This window comes from Solanum lycopersicum, chromosome 12, assembly GCF_036512215.1.
Source record: "Solanum lycopersicum chromosome 12, SLM_r2.1".
NCBI classification, from domain to species: domain Eukaryota; kingdom Viridiplantae; phylum Streptophyta; class Magnoliopsida; order Solanales; family Solanaceae; genus Solanum; species Solanum lycopersicum.
The window spans coordinates 2,550,442-2,566,364 of record NC_090811.1 but is presented as its reverse complement, the minus strand read 5'-3'; the positions used below and the strand labels follow the sequence as shown (position 1 = coordinate 2,566,364).

General features: G+C 31.7%; 2 protein-coding genes across 7 annotated transcripts; both read right to left on the bottom strand.

The window, feature by feature from the left end:
- Window positions 1-1,214: 1,214 nt before the first annotated feature.
- LOC101267581 (transcription factor MYBS3) lies at window positions 1,215-3,745 on the bottom strand. Its single transcript, XM_004251616.5, has 3 exons — window positions 3,156-3,745; window positions 2,405-2,601; window positions 1,215-1,681 (listed from the first exon to the last, which is right to left on the bottom strand). Exons 1-3 carry the CDS (start codon window positions 3,499-3,501, stop codon window positions 1,379-1,381), a joined length of 846 nt encoding a protein of 281 aa, XP_004251664.2. The 5' UTR covers window positions 3,502-3,745; the 3' UTR covers window positions 1,215-1,378.
- Window positions 3,746-5,929: 2,184 nt separating this feature from the next.
- Window positions 5,930-12,399, bottom strand: LOC101267288 (probable acyl-[acyl-carrier-protein]--UDP-N-acetylglucosamine O-acyltransferase, mitochondrial). Of its 6 annotated transcripts, none has more exons than XR_011213239.1 (12): window positions 12,250-12,399; window positions 12,090-12,163; window positions 9,261-9,385; window positions 9,070-9,178; window positions 8,701-8,793; window positions 8,492-8,608; window positions 8,322-8,405; window positions 7,863-7,967; window positions 7,140-7,669; window positions 6,914-7,000; window positions 6,706-6,837; window positions 5,930-6,435 (listed from the first exon to the last, which is right to left on the bottom strand). XR_011213239.1 is itself a non-coding variant. In XM_004251615.5 (11 exons), exons 1-10 carry the CDS (start codon window positions 12,338-12,340, stop codon window positions 6,718-6,720), a joined length of 1,005 nt encoding a protein of 334 aa, XP_004251663.1. In that variant the 5' UTR covers window positions 12,341-12,399; the 3' UTR covers window positions 5,930-6,435; window positions 6,706-6,717. The 6 variants fall into 6 exon arrangements, 3 of the variants coding, with proteins under 3 accessions (XP_004251663.1, XP_010313749.1, XP_019067212.1); XR_011213240.1 differs by having other exon boundaries at window positions 5,930-6,378; XR_011213241.1 differs by having other exon boundaries at window positions 7,140-7,244.
- Between the last annotated feature and the right edge of the window lie 3,524 nt (window positions 12,400-15,923).

The following is a 15,923-nucleotide window of genomic DNA, read 5'->3' as shown; positions in this document are numbered from 1 at the left end:
ATTGTAATAAATTAATTTTATATAATAAAACTTATTAAATAGGACTAAGGTTACGTACATAAACTTTTTTCGATATTCTATAATTCAATCTATTTGTCATACAACTCAAGAAGACAACCGCGCTGAAGCTCAAAGTTGATTTAATTAATCATCTTTTATATAATATTTAAAACTTTTAAATTTTGAATACGTCTCAGATTTTGAGTTATGAGTTAGCTAGGTTGAACAACCGACAAGTCTTTGAATATGGTTCATATGATTATTTTTACTAACTAGTTAAAACATTTAAAAGTTCGACAAATATGATTCATCATCTTAAATTTTCTAAAGTTATTATAGTGGTCCATTGACCATTGTCAAGTAATGTCAAATTACTTGTCTCTATTTTTAGGTGTATATATATATATATGAACAAATGAAGGTACAATTATTTATTGATTCCAATTTAAACACGTTTCGATAATGTAGTTTTTCATTTTATCCAACTTTTTAAATTTTTGTGGACAGAATTATTCGATCATGATAGAAGATCTATCTAAAACAATTAGGTCGTACTTCATATTTTTCAATCTCTATTTATAAAATTATACTGAATATTTTATTATTATTTTTATAAAATTATTCGACCATGAAAGGTAATAAAGACTTTATAAAATTAATTGAGATGCGAATAAATTAATCAGAATATCGTGATTTATTAAAAGAGAATTGTATTTTCTTTTTCTTTTTGGTGTTTCTCTAGTTCTTTTGTCCTATTAGTTTTGGAGTAATAGTAGTGATGGACCCTTTTTTTTTTTAGGTAAAAGTTAACCCCAAAAAATCCAAGTATATCTTAGTTGGAGATATCACATAATAGCAGACTTGAAAAATATAAAATGCTAGCTGTTTTAACATATATATCTTTTTAAAAATAAAAAAAAAACAATTAGTTATTTAATATTTAGTTGGAAACGATACTAATTTTTATCTAAATTTCTAAAGCGATACTTATTCATTGGAATAATATTTTTTTCCCCGATTAAAACTGACTACACTTATTTTGAGATAGAAAAAGTATCCGGATAGAAATTCTCATGAAGTGCTTTGTTCTAATTTATGTCACTCGTACTCTTCAAAATATTGAGGAATGCGTATTGAATCTTTCAAAAATATTGTGTTTATAAAAGATCTGATATGTTTTTGAAGAGTCGGAACTCTTCGCAAAAAAATTGAAGTTGATGGAGAATAAGAAATGAATACTATATTAAAAATGGACTTATAATATTTTTAATTTTTTTTCTACCTTGAAAAAAGAAAACAATACATACATTGGTGCTAATTAATCACTTAAAAACTCTTAATAGTAAAGTTAAAACAAGGATTATTTAATTAGTACAAGTTAGGTAACTTTAATTGGTCCAATATTCATGAAAGTAGTGTTGGAGGATGATGAATTATTATTTTTATCCACAATATTTTTTCTTGGAGATGAAAGACTTAGTTCCAAATCAAGAGTTCCATTTGAAGAAATGGATTTATTTGGAATTTTATTTTGATGAGAATTTTGTGATCCATAACTCCAAATAGAATCTTCACACTTTTCTCCAAATGAATTTAGGTCTAATGGAGATGATCTTGTAATTTCTTGACAATCTTCTTGGTAATTTTGACAAAAATCTACATATTTGTTGTTGCTCCTTGCCTATATCATGTTAACAAAAAAAAAAAAAAAGAGTTAGTAATTAGTTATATGTCAAAAAAATAATAATATATTTACACGATCAGGTCAATTATAAATAAATTTCTATTATGAGCACTAATAGTAATTAACCTATTATTATAATAGAAAACTATTTTGATCGCGTATAACTTAAATGTCATGTTACTCGGATTCTTTAAAAATCATACCCTTATTCGATCCTCTAGATGGCATTCATATCATAGGATCAAAGAACATGTGTTCGTTTCAACGAAAATTCACTTGTTTTAGTAATGCTATGTCTGCGATAGCAGTGAAGCTTGAATTTTCACTAAAAAGAGTTTTAAAATATAAAGCAGTAAAACACACGAAAAATTAAAAAAAATTCAACATACATACAATAATAGATATGCATTAAATTTTTTTTTTAACTATTTACGTAATGTAATTTTCTAGTTAAAAACACCCCTTAGGACAAAGTTAGGCTTCATCATCGATCTACGATAATATATTTGAAAAATCCGAACAAACATTATTGATATTATACCTCAAAAATTTCTACTTAGCAAATAAATCCACTACTAAAAAACCATGAGTTTTAACTACTATTAACTAAACATCAAAAATTCAATTTCTTCATTCTATTTAGCTACAAATAATTCTATAAGCAACAAAGTTCATATCTAATTTTAGGTGTATCGATAATTCGAAAAATAATATATTTACCATATCGAAGAGACTTGAACGTCTTTTTTTTTTGTTGAGACTTGATTGTCTTAGAAAATATTTTTGTGCATGACTTGCAACTTGTGTTGGAGTCCTTGTTGTCACAAAATTTCTTGAAATTCCTCTCCAATCTCCTTTACCTAACTTTTCAAGTCCATTTAAGAATCTTCTATGTTCCTCTTCTGTCCATGGAACTCCTATTTATCCAATACAAACATATATATATATATATCAATAATCAAAGACACAAAGCATTTTACGTTCACGCAGAATTTGGAAAAAAGAATCGCATCATCAAAAGTGTGATATAAACAGTCTGGCCTGCTATAAGTAGAATATTTTCATATATAAGTTACAATTAGGGCAATATAGTTGAAGTTTTGTACATAAGAAAGATTCTACATGTTTATGTACTACACCTAACACAACTCAATTCCACTCAAAAGTCGTATCGATTATATGAATTTTCACTGTTTAATATATATCTCGTTTTAGTATTATGTGAAAATATTCATTACAAAATAAATGAAATTAATTAGCAATAATGTTATCGCGCTAAATAGTTTATAGCTAACATAACTTGTTGGTACATAAGACTAGCAATGAATTTTTATGTTTAGCTACATAATCTATTTTTAATTAGCAAACATTTTGGATTAGACCATATAGTGAACAAAATTTGCAAATATTTAACATTAACATAGTAGTAATATGTGTATACAATGAGTATATTATGAATAAAATTACATACCTTTTTTCCTTTCACCAACACAACCTACAAGAGTACCATCAGAGAGATAACCATTATTATCAATAGAATTAGTACTACTATTTTCATTAAGAGATGGAGAAGAAGAAGATGATAATAATAATAAGTGGCTATTTGTTAAAGACAAACAATCCAAACTAAAACTTTTCTTCAAATTATTATTATTATTATTATTATGACTAGAAAAACAAGAATTAGAAATATCAAGTTGCACTCCAAAAAGCCTTAATCCACCATTAAAATTACTACCACTAATAGCACTTTTCAAAGTGCTACAAGTTCTTGAATTATGACCAATATAGCCACAATGTGAACACTTCCTCCCCATTTTCACATACACAAAAAAGAATTAGTTTCACAATTTTTTTTAATTTTTTTTTTGGTTGTTGAAATGGGAGGAAGAGAAGAGGGTTATGTATATATCAAGAACTATATAGTTAAAAATAAAAAAATTTATATAATGATGATGTGTTGTATTGTATAGTACAAGGTAGGGTTTTATGAAAATAGCCAAGAAAAGATGATTGGATGGACATTAATGTTTTTGGTTGGTTGGATATATTATCCAAGTTGAAGTTTTTTTTTAGTAGAAAGCAACAACTTTTTTTGTGTCTCTACAAACGACAAAATTAAAAGAAGATGGGAATTATCGTAGGCAAATAATGATCAAAGGTCGATTATCGTTAATCGTGCGTAAAGCATTTCATGTTCACTCAGAATCGTACACAAATCATTTATGTATTCATAGAGAGTTCAAGAAAAAAGGTTACATCCAAAGAAATGTTGATATGTCTTTGCTAGTGTAAATAGAGTTCGAAGCTTGAATGGTGAAAAATGTCAACAATAATTTTAAAACGATATATGATTTTTTTTTAAAATTAAAGGGGCAAAATCGTTCATAAGTAGCGATTTTGTCAGCTGAAAAAAGTAAAATCGCTGCTATAACAGCGATTTGTTAAATTTGATATTTTTTTAAAAAAAAAATTAAACAAAATTGCTTCCGAAGGAGTGATTTTCAAAATATATATATATATATATATATATATATATATATATATATATATATATATATATATATATATATATATATATATATATATATATATATATATATATATTATTATATTTTTGTTATGTCGCTGCTGAGACAGCAACTTGAGTTCAAATTTTTTTTAAAAATCAAATCGCTGCCAAGGCAGCGATTTTAAATCAAAATCTTTTTTAGCGATTTGATTTTTTTTAAAAAAAAGAATTAATTAAAAATCGCTACGATTTGATTTATTTTTTTAAAAAAATTGTTTAAACTTTAAAAAAAATTAAACTTAAACACATATTTTAAAAAAGAAAATTTTAGTTTGAAAATCGCTCCTTTGGGAGCGATTTTGTTTAATTTTTTTTTAAAAAAAAATAATAATCAAATTTAACAAATCGCTACTATTGCAGCGATTTTACTTTTTCAGTCGGACAAAATCGCTACATCTTGAGCGATTTTACCGTTTGGTTAAAAAGAAATTTCACCGTTTTGAAATTTTTGTTAACATTTTTCACCCTTTAGGCTCCAAACTCAGTGTAAATATTAGTCAGCTCCAACTTACAACATATAGAAAATTATCTTTATATTACTCTAAAACTTCGTCATATTGAGTATGGATTTAAAATGAATTAATCTCTTTACTAAAATTTCTGACTCTGCAACTAGTTATAGTGTATATTATAGTTGTATGCACTAAACTATATTATTATTTAGAAGAAAAATGGTCAATAAGGTTTTGTCGAAAATATTTGGAATTTTTTTTGATGTTGATCTATCAATTGCTTTTTGAACATTTTGCATAAATAAAGACTTATTTTTCTTATTTTTTATTTTTTATATGTTGGGGTGGGTGGTAAATAAGTCCAATATATGTACAAAAAATTCATAAATTAGTTTCTAGCAAAGACTTGGAAATTGGAATGTGTATATAAAGAGACAATTAATAAATTCAGTCTATGTAATATTCTTTATATAATGATTTAGAAATCTTTAAAAGTCTTTACGAGTTTAAAATTCGATGTATAATAAATTTATTTTTCTTCATTTCTTTATAGTTATTACATGATTCAAATTTGTTTCCTTTTTAGGAAGAAAATAACTTAACATGCTAACCAAGATATAAGATATTTTTCAATTTATTAATATATATATTTCTCAGCAAAATTTAAATTTATAGAATTTACTATTTCTGTTTTTTTTTTAAAAAAAAAAAAATAGCCTATGATTTTTCTAGATTGGATTATACTTGAGTGGGATTTTTTTTTTTTGGTAGTACTTTTGGTGCAAATGGGATGAGAAATCCAACAAAAAGAAACAATATATTTGTTAATGTTTAGTTTTTTCAAAAAGGGGGTTTGTCTCTATGTAAAAAAAAATATCTACGAATCAAAAATCTCGAATCTGAATCCTAAAAATTGGAGAAAAGGATAGGTAAAAAGAATGTAGTTTTAAATTTTCCGCTATGCAAATATAAATTAATCGAAATTCCAAAATAATAACCAAACACTAATGAAAAAACAAAATTTATCATTATTGTACTTCTACAACACCCCCCCCCCCCACCCTACCCCCTTGATGAATCTTGATATTTTTTTAAAAGACATACTGATACATTCAACGTATCTATTAGTTCAAGATCACGAGATTCAAAAATCTACTTTACTTTCTTACTCTGTATCAACTCAAAACTAGACAAACAGATTAAAACGGAAGGACGAGAGTATTCATCACAAGAATCTAAACTCTTTAACCTTAGTGAAAAATTACAGGTACAGAGTAACTGAGAAAGGTATTTGTAGCAAATGTTGCTCTCTCTACATATATTTACAAGGCGATGAACACGCGATATGGCTGCTCGATTAAATTAGAAGTTTTTGTTGTCGAAATCACCACGACATAGAGCAAGGGATACAACAGTTGTTCGCGGAGAGGAAGAACAGGTCAACGAACTACTACTATCAACCACGAGATTCTGGAAAAAAATGCAGTGTTGAGATATACAAAGTACTATGAGATGATGAACTTCATTTTAGTCCATTCAATCTGAACGTCTTCTCAGTTCGTTACTCTTCCATAACGAGCTTAAAGCATGAATATGAACAGTCCTAGTGCAGCAACATTCACTCTACGAGGACTTCCATAAGACGGGCAGGATATCGTTGTTTGTTTTCACTATATCAGGGTATTGAGATCAGAGACCATGATAGAGGTGACACTCAGTATTCTTAACTGCAAAAACAGTAATGAATTTTTCGCAACGTATCCAATGAGTTTGGATAATACAACAACATTGCCACGTGTGTAATCCCACAAAAGTGAGGACTGGGGACGTTAAGATGTACGCAAACCTTTCCCCTACTGTGGGTAGAGAGGTTGTTTGACTTGTTTTTGATAGACCCTCAGTGAGTACTATGAACCATGTATTCAGTAATAGAGAAGACTTGCTCAAAGTATACTTTTAGGACGGCATATGGAAAATAAAACAAAGAGAAGACTTACGAAGAACAGATGCTAAGGCCCACTCCAGCTTCTAAATTTGCAAATTCCACGGCGTTTTTCAGCAAAAGAATCACGTATTGACTGAACCATGGAATTGACAGCTGGAAATAGACTCAGGTCTTCGTGATGCTCCTGAAAATACGGTGTCCTTTTACATCATACTAGAAGAGAGCTATTACTAATCGAAAAGTTCAAAGCAACTCAATACCACTTGGGATAGTCGATCTTCAATATTCCCGGAGCTCGTATCAGTGGGCATAAATATCTTTCTATAAGCTGCTCTCAGGCTCTTAATCTGGATACTTGCAAGAAAATATTAAAACTAAAATCAGAGATATAAAAGTTATGGACAAAATTATAGCAATTTAATACATTGAAACTGATAGCATTTATTTTTGATAAATTTGTAATGGAAAAAGGAAAAAAAGGTCTACATTTATTTTTGATGACAAGGGAATCCGCAGCCTTTATCCTTCGGGTGTGCACAGGGTAAACCCTGCTCGAGTGTAATAGTGCACAAACCACACAGGAGAGGTAAACTGCATTAGGCAAAACTTGTACGATTAGCTCGACTGAGAAAGGATGCAAGGTTTCGAAGCTGAGACCGCATTTGGGAGATCCCTGCTCAACCAACTCGGTCACCCTTGCAGGTATCTACAATTTTCTTTTTTGATATCAGAGCAACCCCCTTTAGGCTTCTTGCTCAACTCCAGTTGGCGTGCAAGTTCAAAACTCTGGGAAGTATGGCCTACGCCCGCCCCCCTACCTTTCCTCCTAACATAAAAACCATGTTTTCTCCGCAACATGGTTTGAACTTGTGACTTACACCTAATTCACACCACATGTTTCAGTTTACCAGATTGTGCAATGTTTCATATGGCTTTCTTTAGAGTCTACAGAATTTTTTTCTCATTGGGATACTATTACTTAGTATATGTCCAATATATGCAGCAGCATGTCTTTTCTACAGAATGAACAGCACAGAACATGAAAGTAGAAAAACAAGTTATAGCAAACATTACAACAGAGGAATAACATGTGAAAAAAACACGATATAGGCTTTTAGCTGAGACACAGACCAATTAGCTTATCAAAACTGAACTTTCTACATCTATTTGCTAGAAACATAGGGTAATGGTTCTTAAAATGAAACAAACCTCCATAGCAGAGAATCCATGACGTCTTAAGCCTTCAAGATTCAAACCACGAAGCTCAGCTCTTTCCCCTGAGACAATAATGTACTTTGGAACATCTTGAGAAACCTGGAGAACAAAAAGATTGCGATCCCAAAAAGGAAACACATATGTGATATCAAATATCACAGTTAGCGCGCTGCAGTACAAGAAATATGTGCTTCTAATCTTAGAAACGCAGATGAAATAATTTGATGATATTCAACTTAACGTAAGCAGTTCGAGCTAAGCTTTCATGAGATGCAAATTAAAAGAACTTTAAGTGTCTAGCAGTTATGGATGCTTTGCTAAGTTAAATTATGTTTACATCAGGAAATCACCAAACTATGGAACTGTTGATATCTTAGCTTATCATGAAAGGAAGAATGAGTCTTTCGAAAAACTACAAGACAGCAACTAATTTGAATTACGAAAGAATCTCACCACTGAACCACCACCAATGAAAGAATACGAACCAATACGGCAAAATTGATGAACTACAACACCTCCAGCAGTGTGAGCATAGTCCTGTAACCATCATCTATCAGTTCGATTTGTTTTTTCCAGAATAGGTCATGCTTCTCGAAAATGACTAAAGAGGAATAGTCAATCACCTCCACGACAACATGACCTGCAAGAAGTGTACTGTTCGCCAAAATATTATTGTTGCCCACTTTGCTGTCATGAGCTATATGGCAAGAGCCCATAATAAGATTATTATCACCAATAACCTGTTTATGTAAGTAAGCTCGTTAAAAATAACTATGTATCTAAAGTTTATAACTTTCTGCACTACAGAAAAACTAACGAGCTAGTTTCATACGGTTTTATCACTTGGAGTTGAAGATCGATGGATGGATACATGTTCCCTGATTTCATTGTTGTCACCAATCTCGAGATAACACTCATTCCCAAACTGAAATTGTCAAATTACAAACAAGATAATGATTATTTGCATTCTCAAATAAACACCACCTACTTAAATTTGAGAGTGGGGGAAAGGGTGATCATGATGAAGAAACTGATCATCATACTTTGATGGAAACAACTCCATTCAACGGCAGCACACATTAAAATCTATATGTTGTGATAAAAACAGCATTGAATAAGTTTATCTGTCAACACTATCATGATGTTTTTAAATTTCTTTTTAATTTTTTTCGGTGATGAGTTTAGTCATCAGGATACTGACCTTATATTTCATGTCCTGGCACTTGATACCAATTACAGCGTGATGCCCAAAAACATTGTTTCTCCCGACGACTGTATGACCAGGAAGATCATCTCCAATTACAGCACCACTGCTTAAAATATGCATCCTAAACGGTACTGGAGAGAACAGAAAGGAAGTAAAACTCAAGTACAAAAGAAAATTTAACTCACGTCATCAGGATGCAATTGTCCCCTAGTTCAGTATTTCCAAAGATGTGGCTTCCTGGGTACAGTTGACAAGCACTCCCTAACTTCGCGAAAGGCCCAACGGTACAGAAGGGACCAATTGAAACACCCTACATGCAGAAAAAGCTTTAGGCTTTAACTATCTGCTAATACTAATTCACCTAAGGCCTTAACATATAAACCTGAACATCTCCAATAAACCAGCTAATGAGTCAAAGGGAAAAACATGACATCCAAATAGATCAATCAATCAACCAACCAAACATATGTTAATCCCACCCAAACGGAATTGACTATATGATCCTCTGCATTCATTTCACAATATTTATTTCAGCCCAAACAAAAAATATTTTGAGTTGTACGGAAATCAGAGGTTCTCGTAAACTATAGTTACGTAAATGCCATAGTATCTCTACACCAAGATACATCTTTAACTAGAATAAAAGGATTCACTGCAAACATTGTACCGAAGATAAGTATAATAATAACTACACCTTAATACCAACTAATCGGGATTACCTTTATGGATCTCTTATATTTAATTCTAATAGTGTACGGCCAACTTTGTTCGCACCTCAATTATTTCAATGAGTACCTACTACCACCAACTCTTGCCACCAAGGCTCAAGCAGATGGAAAGAAACCACTTATTACTCCCTCCATTGCAATTTATGTGACACACTTACTTTTTAGTACATTCCAAAAAGAATGATACACAAATAAATTTGGAAACTTCACGGTTTAACGAGAAGCTTTTGTAATCACGCAAACAAGTTCAAAAGTTTTATAACCACAGAGATGCTATTACATGTTTCAGACCACATGCTCCAAAATTCTTCATTTCTTTCTTAAATCCATGTCAAATCAAACTATGTCACATAAAAAGGAACATAAGGAGTTTTTCTTTTGTCTTTGTTGAGACTTGAACTATGGTCTCCAATAGTTTTCGCTAACCACTAGGCTATACCTATGATCTTTTACCTCCAAGTCATTCTATTCTTAGCTAAGTCCGCTAATTCCAAGAGAAGTGACAAGAAATACCTCCAATATATATAAGTGTAGAGAGAAGGGCAACACCTATTCTAAATTAAGGGTGCAGAATGTAAAGGTTGTTAGAGGAAGGATCCAGCGTTAACCATTTCTAAACTCAAATCTTCACCAACCAAGCTTGTAATTAAGAAGTTATAAAAGATTAAAAACACTAGAGCAAAAAACTAAATGTTGATAATTAGTGGTGGGGCTAGGGAGCACAAGGGGGTTGTCGAAAAACTACATTCTATATAAAAAGCTGATTTGTTACTTTTCTGAGAGTGGTCACAAGTAATTGTTCAACGTCAAAATTAATTTTTATCCATATATCATAGATGTCGAATGAATTTGGCTTCTTCATGTATTTATTTCTTTATATTCTGAATCCCATTAATGGAAGTCTTGACCGTGACCTATTCCTATGCAACTAAAAGTTTGAAGCATTTTTCTTACTTTCCCTACTTGACATGACAGCTATATTGCTCAGACTCAAATTAGTCAGCAAGTGCATGTCGGATCCTCCAAAAGTAGTGCATTTGAAGGATCTGACACGGATGCTCCAACATTTTTGGAGTGTCTGAGCAACATAGCTTGACAGGACTACCCTAAAAGATATAACCAGAGGTTCCTATCCTAATCAAGTGCCCTAATATACCAAACTACACTAATGAAGAAAAGATACAGCTACACTCATGTGCAAAATATTGCAGGTCCCAATCCAAATAAAGTAAAAGGGTTGTTGTTATGACAGTCAGCATAGAGTCAAACTAAGACCATTCTTTATATAACCGTTCCCAATTTGTTTGGGATTGAAGTATACTATATGAATAATAAAGCAAAATCAAACTTGCTACTAGAATAAACATCTATAACTGGTAAAGACTTGATAAATTCAAGAAAAAAGGCATAAACAGAGGAAAGATTGAATCTTTACATCACCCAAAATGACACTTGGATAAACAACTTAAGACGGGTGAACGAACTCGTGGTTTTTCATCAGTAGCATCAATGGATTTTAAAAATAAAATACTAAGTCCAATCTATAATCCAAAAATCCAAACCAAATATCCTAAAAGTTTGGATTTCAGATAGCGCAAACTAAGCCCACTGTTAAGCAATGCATCTTGGACCTAACTCAACCCCAAAAGCTAGCTAACAAGGAGGATTTCCCAAGTCCATATAAGGACCCACCCCTAGTCGGCATAGAGCCAAACTAAGATAATTCTCAATATAAACGATCCCAACTAGTTCGGCATTGAAGTATACATGATTATATGACTAAAGAAGCAAAATTATACTTCCTACTTGAACAAACATCTATAAATGATAAAAACTTGAGAAACTCATCAAAAGAAAAGCATAAACAGAATAAAGATTGTATCTTTACATCATCCATTAGCATTTCGGTGAACAGCTTAACAGGTGTTAATGAGCCTTGGTTTTCCATTAGAAGCATCAAAAGAGCAGTTATTATGGAAGTCAGCATTGAGTCAAACAAAGACAATACTCAGCATATCCGATCCCAACTAGTTCGAGATTGAAATATACCACAGAATCTTAGTAGCTCAGTTAGTTGACTACCTTAACTTTCAACTTGTTGGTGAGGGTATTCCCAACTTGTTACAACCCCCCATGTACCCTTCCCCTATCCCCAATTTGAAAGTGATTGAATGTGACAAATGAAGCCAAACTAAACTTACTACCTCAGCAAACATCTATAAATGGTAAAGACTACAGATTTTCATCAACAAAAAAACATAAACAGAATAAAGATTGAATCTTTACCTCACCCAAAATGGCATTTGGATGAACAACTGAAGAGGGGTGAATGAATCTTGATTTTTCTTCCTCTGTAGCATCTGCACAAAAAAACAAACCACAAGAGAATAAATACTTAAAAATTAGGGCTTTCAAAGGAAAAAAAGAGTAAAAATGGGAACTTTACAAGTAACAATGGAAGAAAATCTGCAGAGAGTGAATCTTCTGAGAGCAACAGAGAGAGGCCTACGAATGCTGGAGAAGAAAAGAGAAGACATTTGTGTGTTCAAAAAATTTGAGGGTCTCTTTCGAATTTTTATGTATTTTATTGGGGTGAAATATGCAAAAAAGTCACTTTTTAAACTTCTAATAATCAAATTTTAACCATCATTTTTTTAAATTAATTAAACTTTAGTCACTAATTAATATAGAGACCTTATTTGTTTCATCATACTCCTCGATTAAAATTCGAAAATTTTAGGAATTCATCTGAAGTTTGATTTAACAAAACATCGAACTCCAATATTGTTTTGCACAAATTATTTCGTATTATTTTTGTTTTTGTATCTTGTCTTATTTTTTAACATGATGAATAACAAATAAATAACTGATCGGGGGTATTGATTTGATTAAAATATTAAGGAAGATAGAACAAATACATTAGTCACAACCAAAAATCAAAGACTGGCTGATCAAGATTGAAACGAAATTCATAAATAATGGTTAATGTTAAGGTTGATGGCAAAGCTCGTATGCGATAAGATCTGAACAGATAATCCTCACATTTCGCATGCTTTAGTAAAAGCTTTCAATCGGGGTGAAGTCGTAATATGATAACCATATAAAATACGTGAAGGGTTCAAATGTTATATCCAGAATGAAATTGATTGTTTTTAATATTAAGTAATAATTTATTCGGCTAATTTTACATATAATTTCTGTAGTATTAAAATTTGCCAGACCAAATTTTGAGGAATTAAATAGGATATTCAATATGTTTTTTTAATGATAATTTTAGGGTATATTTTAAATTGTCATGAATTTATAAGACCAAAATAATGAGAGGGAGGTGTTAATAGAAGAAGTACAAAGAAGTTGGATTATGCTCCCATCACTTGTGGTATTGTGCAATATTATTGTTTGGAAAATAATAAAATATTATACACAATTTAAATTATATTTTTATTTTCTAATTTGATATCTTAACTTAGATTTGACTTTTGATTCTAGACACAAGAGGTATAAAGAAATATAGTAAAACATATGAGATTAAAAGAATATTCACGGATCGATTTAAATCAATTTTGTATGTGATATATTTTGAATAAACGAATTCAAGAAAAACATAAAAGAAATTGCAATTAAACACCACTGTTGATAACACATGAGAAGCAAGTGAATTACACTTCTAGTAAAAACATATATACTAATTTAACGTTAAGATCGACTATATAAGTTAATTAAGGTGCCACAAAAAAAGTCAGAAAGTAATTTTTGACATACTAACTATTGATTGAGTGATCACTCCAAAAAAAATATTACTTAAGGACAAATAGCGCTTTTTATAGCACAGTATACGCAATATTCACATCAAATCAAATTTAATTTATTATAATCAAGTAAATTAAATAATATACATTATATTTAATTACTATTACAGTCAAGATAATATTTTACCTAAAAAGAAATCAAAATCATATCGTGTCTAGATTCCTTTCCTATGTATAGTACATGAATTTTTGGTGATCCATAATTTCGACGTTATTTTTGTCTAAAATTTTCGTGAACGGTTGTTAAGATGTTACTATGGAGCCAATTGACTCTGACGGTCAAAACGAGTCATTTTCAAGGTCAAACAAGCCCTAGAGCAGGTAAAATCTCATTTTACCGATTTCAAGTGCAATAGTTCACCCTTTTTTTTTGTGATCCACAATTCTGATCCTTATTTTTGCCAAAAAATTACATGGACGTCCATTAAGACCTTATCTATGGGGCCAGTTGGTCACCACGATAAAAATTACCTGTTTTCAAGGTCAAACGAGCCTAGTAAATACACCATTTTGCCTATTTTTATATGCTATAGTCCACTATGTTTTTTGGTAATCCGTAATTCTGACGTGATTTTTGCAAAAAATATATACGGACGTCCGTTAAGATCTTGTCTGTAGATCCAGTTGGTCACCATGGTCAAAACGATCCATTTTAGAGGTCAAACGAGTCAGAGTAGGTAAACCTCATTTTATCAATTTTCGTGTGCTATAGTCCATCATCTTTTTTAGTGGTTTGGAATTTCGACGTTTTTTTCTGAAAATTTACATGTACGTCCTTCAAGACCTTGGTTATGGAACCTGTTGGTCATAACGGTCAAAACGGTCCATTTTCAAGGTCAAATGAGCCCAGAGTAGGTAAATCCCCATTTTGCCGATTTTCGTGTGATATAGTCCACCATTTTTTTTGGTGATCAGAAATTTCGACATGATTTTTGCTAAAAATTCACATGGACTTCCATTTGGACCTTAGCTATAGAGTCAGTTGGTCACCACGGCCAAAAAAATCCATTTTAGAGGTCAAACGAGCCGTAGAGCAAGTAAACACTTCATTTCACCCATTTTTATTTGTTGTTGTTCACCATTATTTTTGGTAATTCGAAATTTCGATGAGTTTTTTGTAAAAAATTTACATGTATATCCGTTAAGACCGTAGATATGGAGCTGATACGTTACCAGGGCCAAAACAACTCATTTTCAAGATCAAACAAGCCTAAAGCAGGTAAACCTCCCATTTTGCTAATTTTTGTGTGTTATAGTCCATGAAATTTTTGGTGATCCGAGATTTTGACGTGATTTTTTCCAAAAATTTACATGGACATACGTTAAGACCTTATCTTTGGAGCTCGCTCGTCACCACGGCAAAATGACCCGTTTTCAAGGTCAAACGAGCCCAGAGCAGCTAAACCATTCAGTTTGTCAATTTTTGTGTGCTATAGTCCACCATATTTTTTGGTGATCCGAAATTTTGACGTGATTTTTGTTGAAAATTTACATGGACGTCTATTAAGATCTGATATATGTAGCCAGTGGGTTATCACAGCCAAAACGGCCAATTTAGAGGTCAAATGAGCCCTGAAGTAGGTAAACTCCAAATTTTGCCAATGTGTTATAGTCCACCATCTTTTTTGGTGATCCGGAACTCCGATGTTTTTTTAACCAAAAATTTACATGTACGTCCATTAAGACCTTAGCTATAGATTCGGTTGGTCACCACGACAAGAATGACTCATTTTCAAGGTCAAACGAGCCCAGAGCACGTTAACCCCTTGTTTTGCCGATTTTCATGTGCTATAGTCCATGAGATTTTTGGTGATCCAGAATTTCGACGTGATTGTTGCCGAAAATTTACATGGGTGACTGTTAAGACCTTGTCTGTGGAGCCAGTTGGTCACCACGACAAAAACGACCCATTTTCAAGGTCAAACGAGCCCTAGAGCAGGTAAACCCCATTTTGTTGATTTTTGTGCTATAGTCCACCATCTCTTTTAGTGATCTGGAATTCCGACGTGATTTTTACCAAAAATTTACATGGATGTCTGTTAAGACCTTATCTAGGAGCTAGTTGGTCATCATGGTCAAAACGGTCCATTTTAGAGGTCAAACGAGCCCTCGAGCAGGTAAACCTTCAATTTCGTCAACTGTCGTGTGCTAGTCCACCATTTTTTTTGTGTCCAGAATTTCGATATTTTTTTGGTCGAAAATTTAAATATACATCCGTTAAGACTTTAGCTACGTACTCGGGTTGTCACCACAGTCAAAACGATCCATTTTCAAGGTCAAACGATCCCCAAAGAAGATAAACCCCCTATTT

Excerpts from the sequence above, each read along its gene's own strand:
- LOC101267581 (XM_004251616.5), bottom strand. The coding sequence starts at position 3,501 with ATGGGGAGGAAGTGTTCACATTGTGGCTATATTGGTCATAATTCAAGA. Across the intron at positions 2,602-3,155 it reads TGTTGGTGAAAGGAAAAAAG|GAGTTCCATGGACAGAAGAG; the intron begins GTATGTAATTTT and ends TTGGATAAATAG. Across the intron at positions 1,682-2,404 it reads GTTCAAGTCTCTTCGATATG|GCAAGGAGCAACAACAAATA; the intron begins GTAAATATATTA and ends AACATGATATAG.
- LOC101267288 (XM_004251615.5), bottom strand. The coding sequence starts at position 12,340 with ATGTCTTCTCTTTTCTTCTCCAGCATTCGTAGGCCTCTCTCTGTTGCT. Across the intron at positions 9,386-12,089 it reads CAAATGCCATTTTGGGTGAG|GGTGTTTCAATTGGTCCCTT; the intron begins GTAAAGATTCAA and ends TTCTGCATGTAG. Across the intron at positions 6,838-6,913 it reads AAGATCGACTATCCCAAGTG|GAGCATCACGAAGACCTGAG; the intron begins GTATTGAGTTGC and ends CCGTATTTTCAG.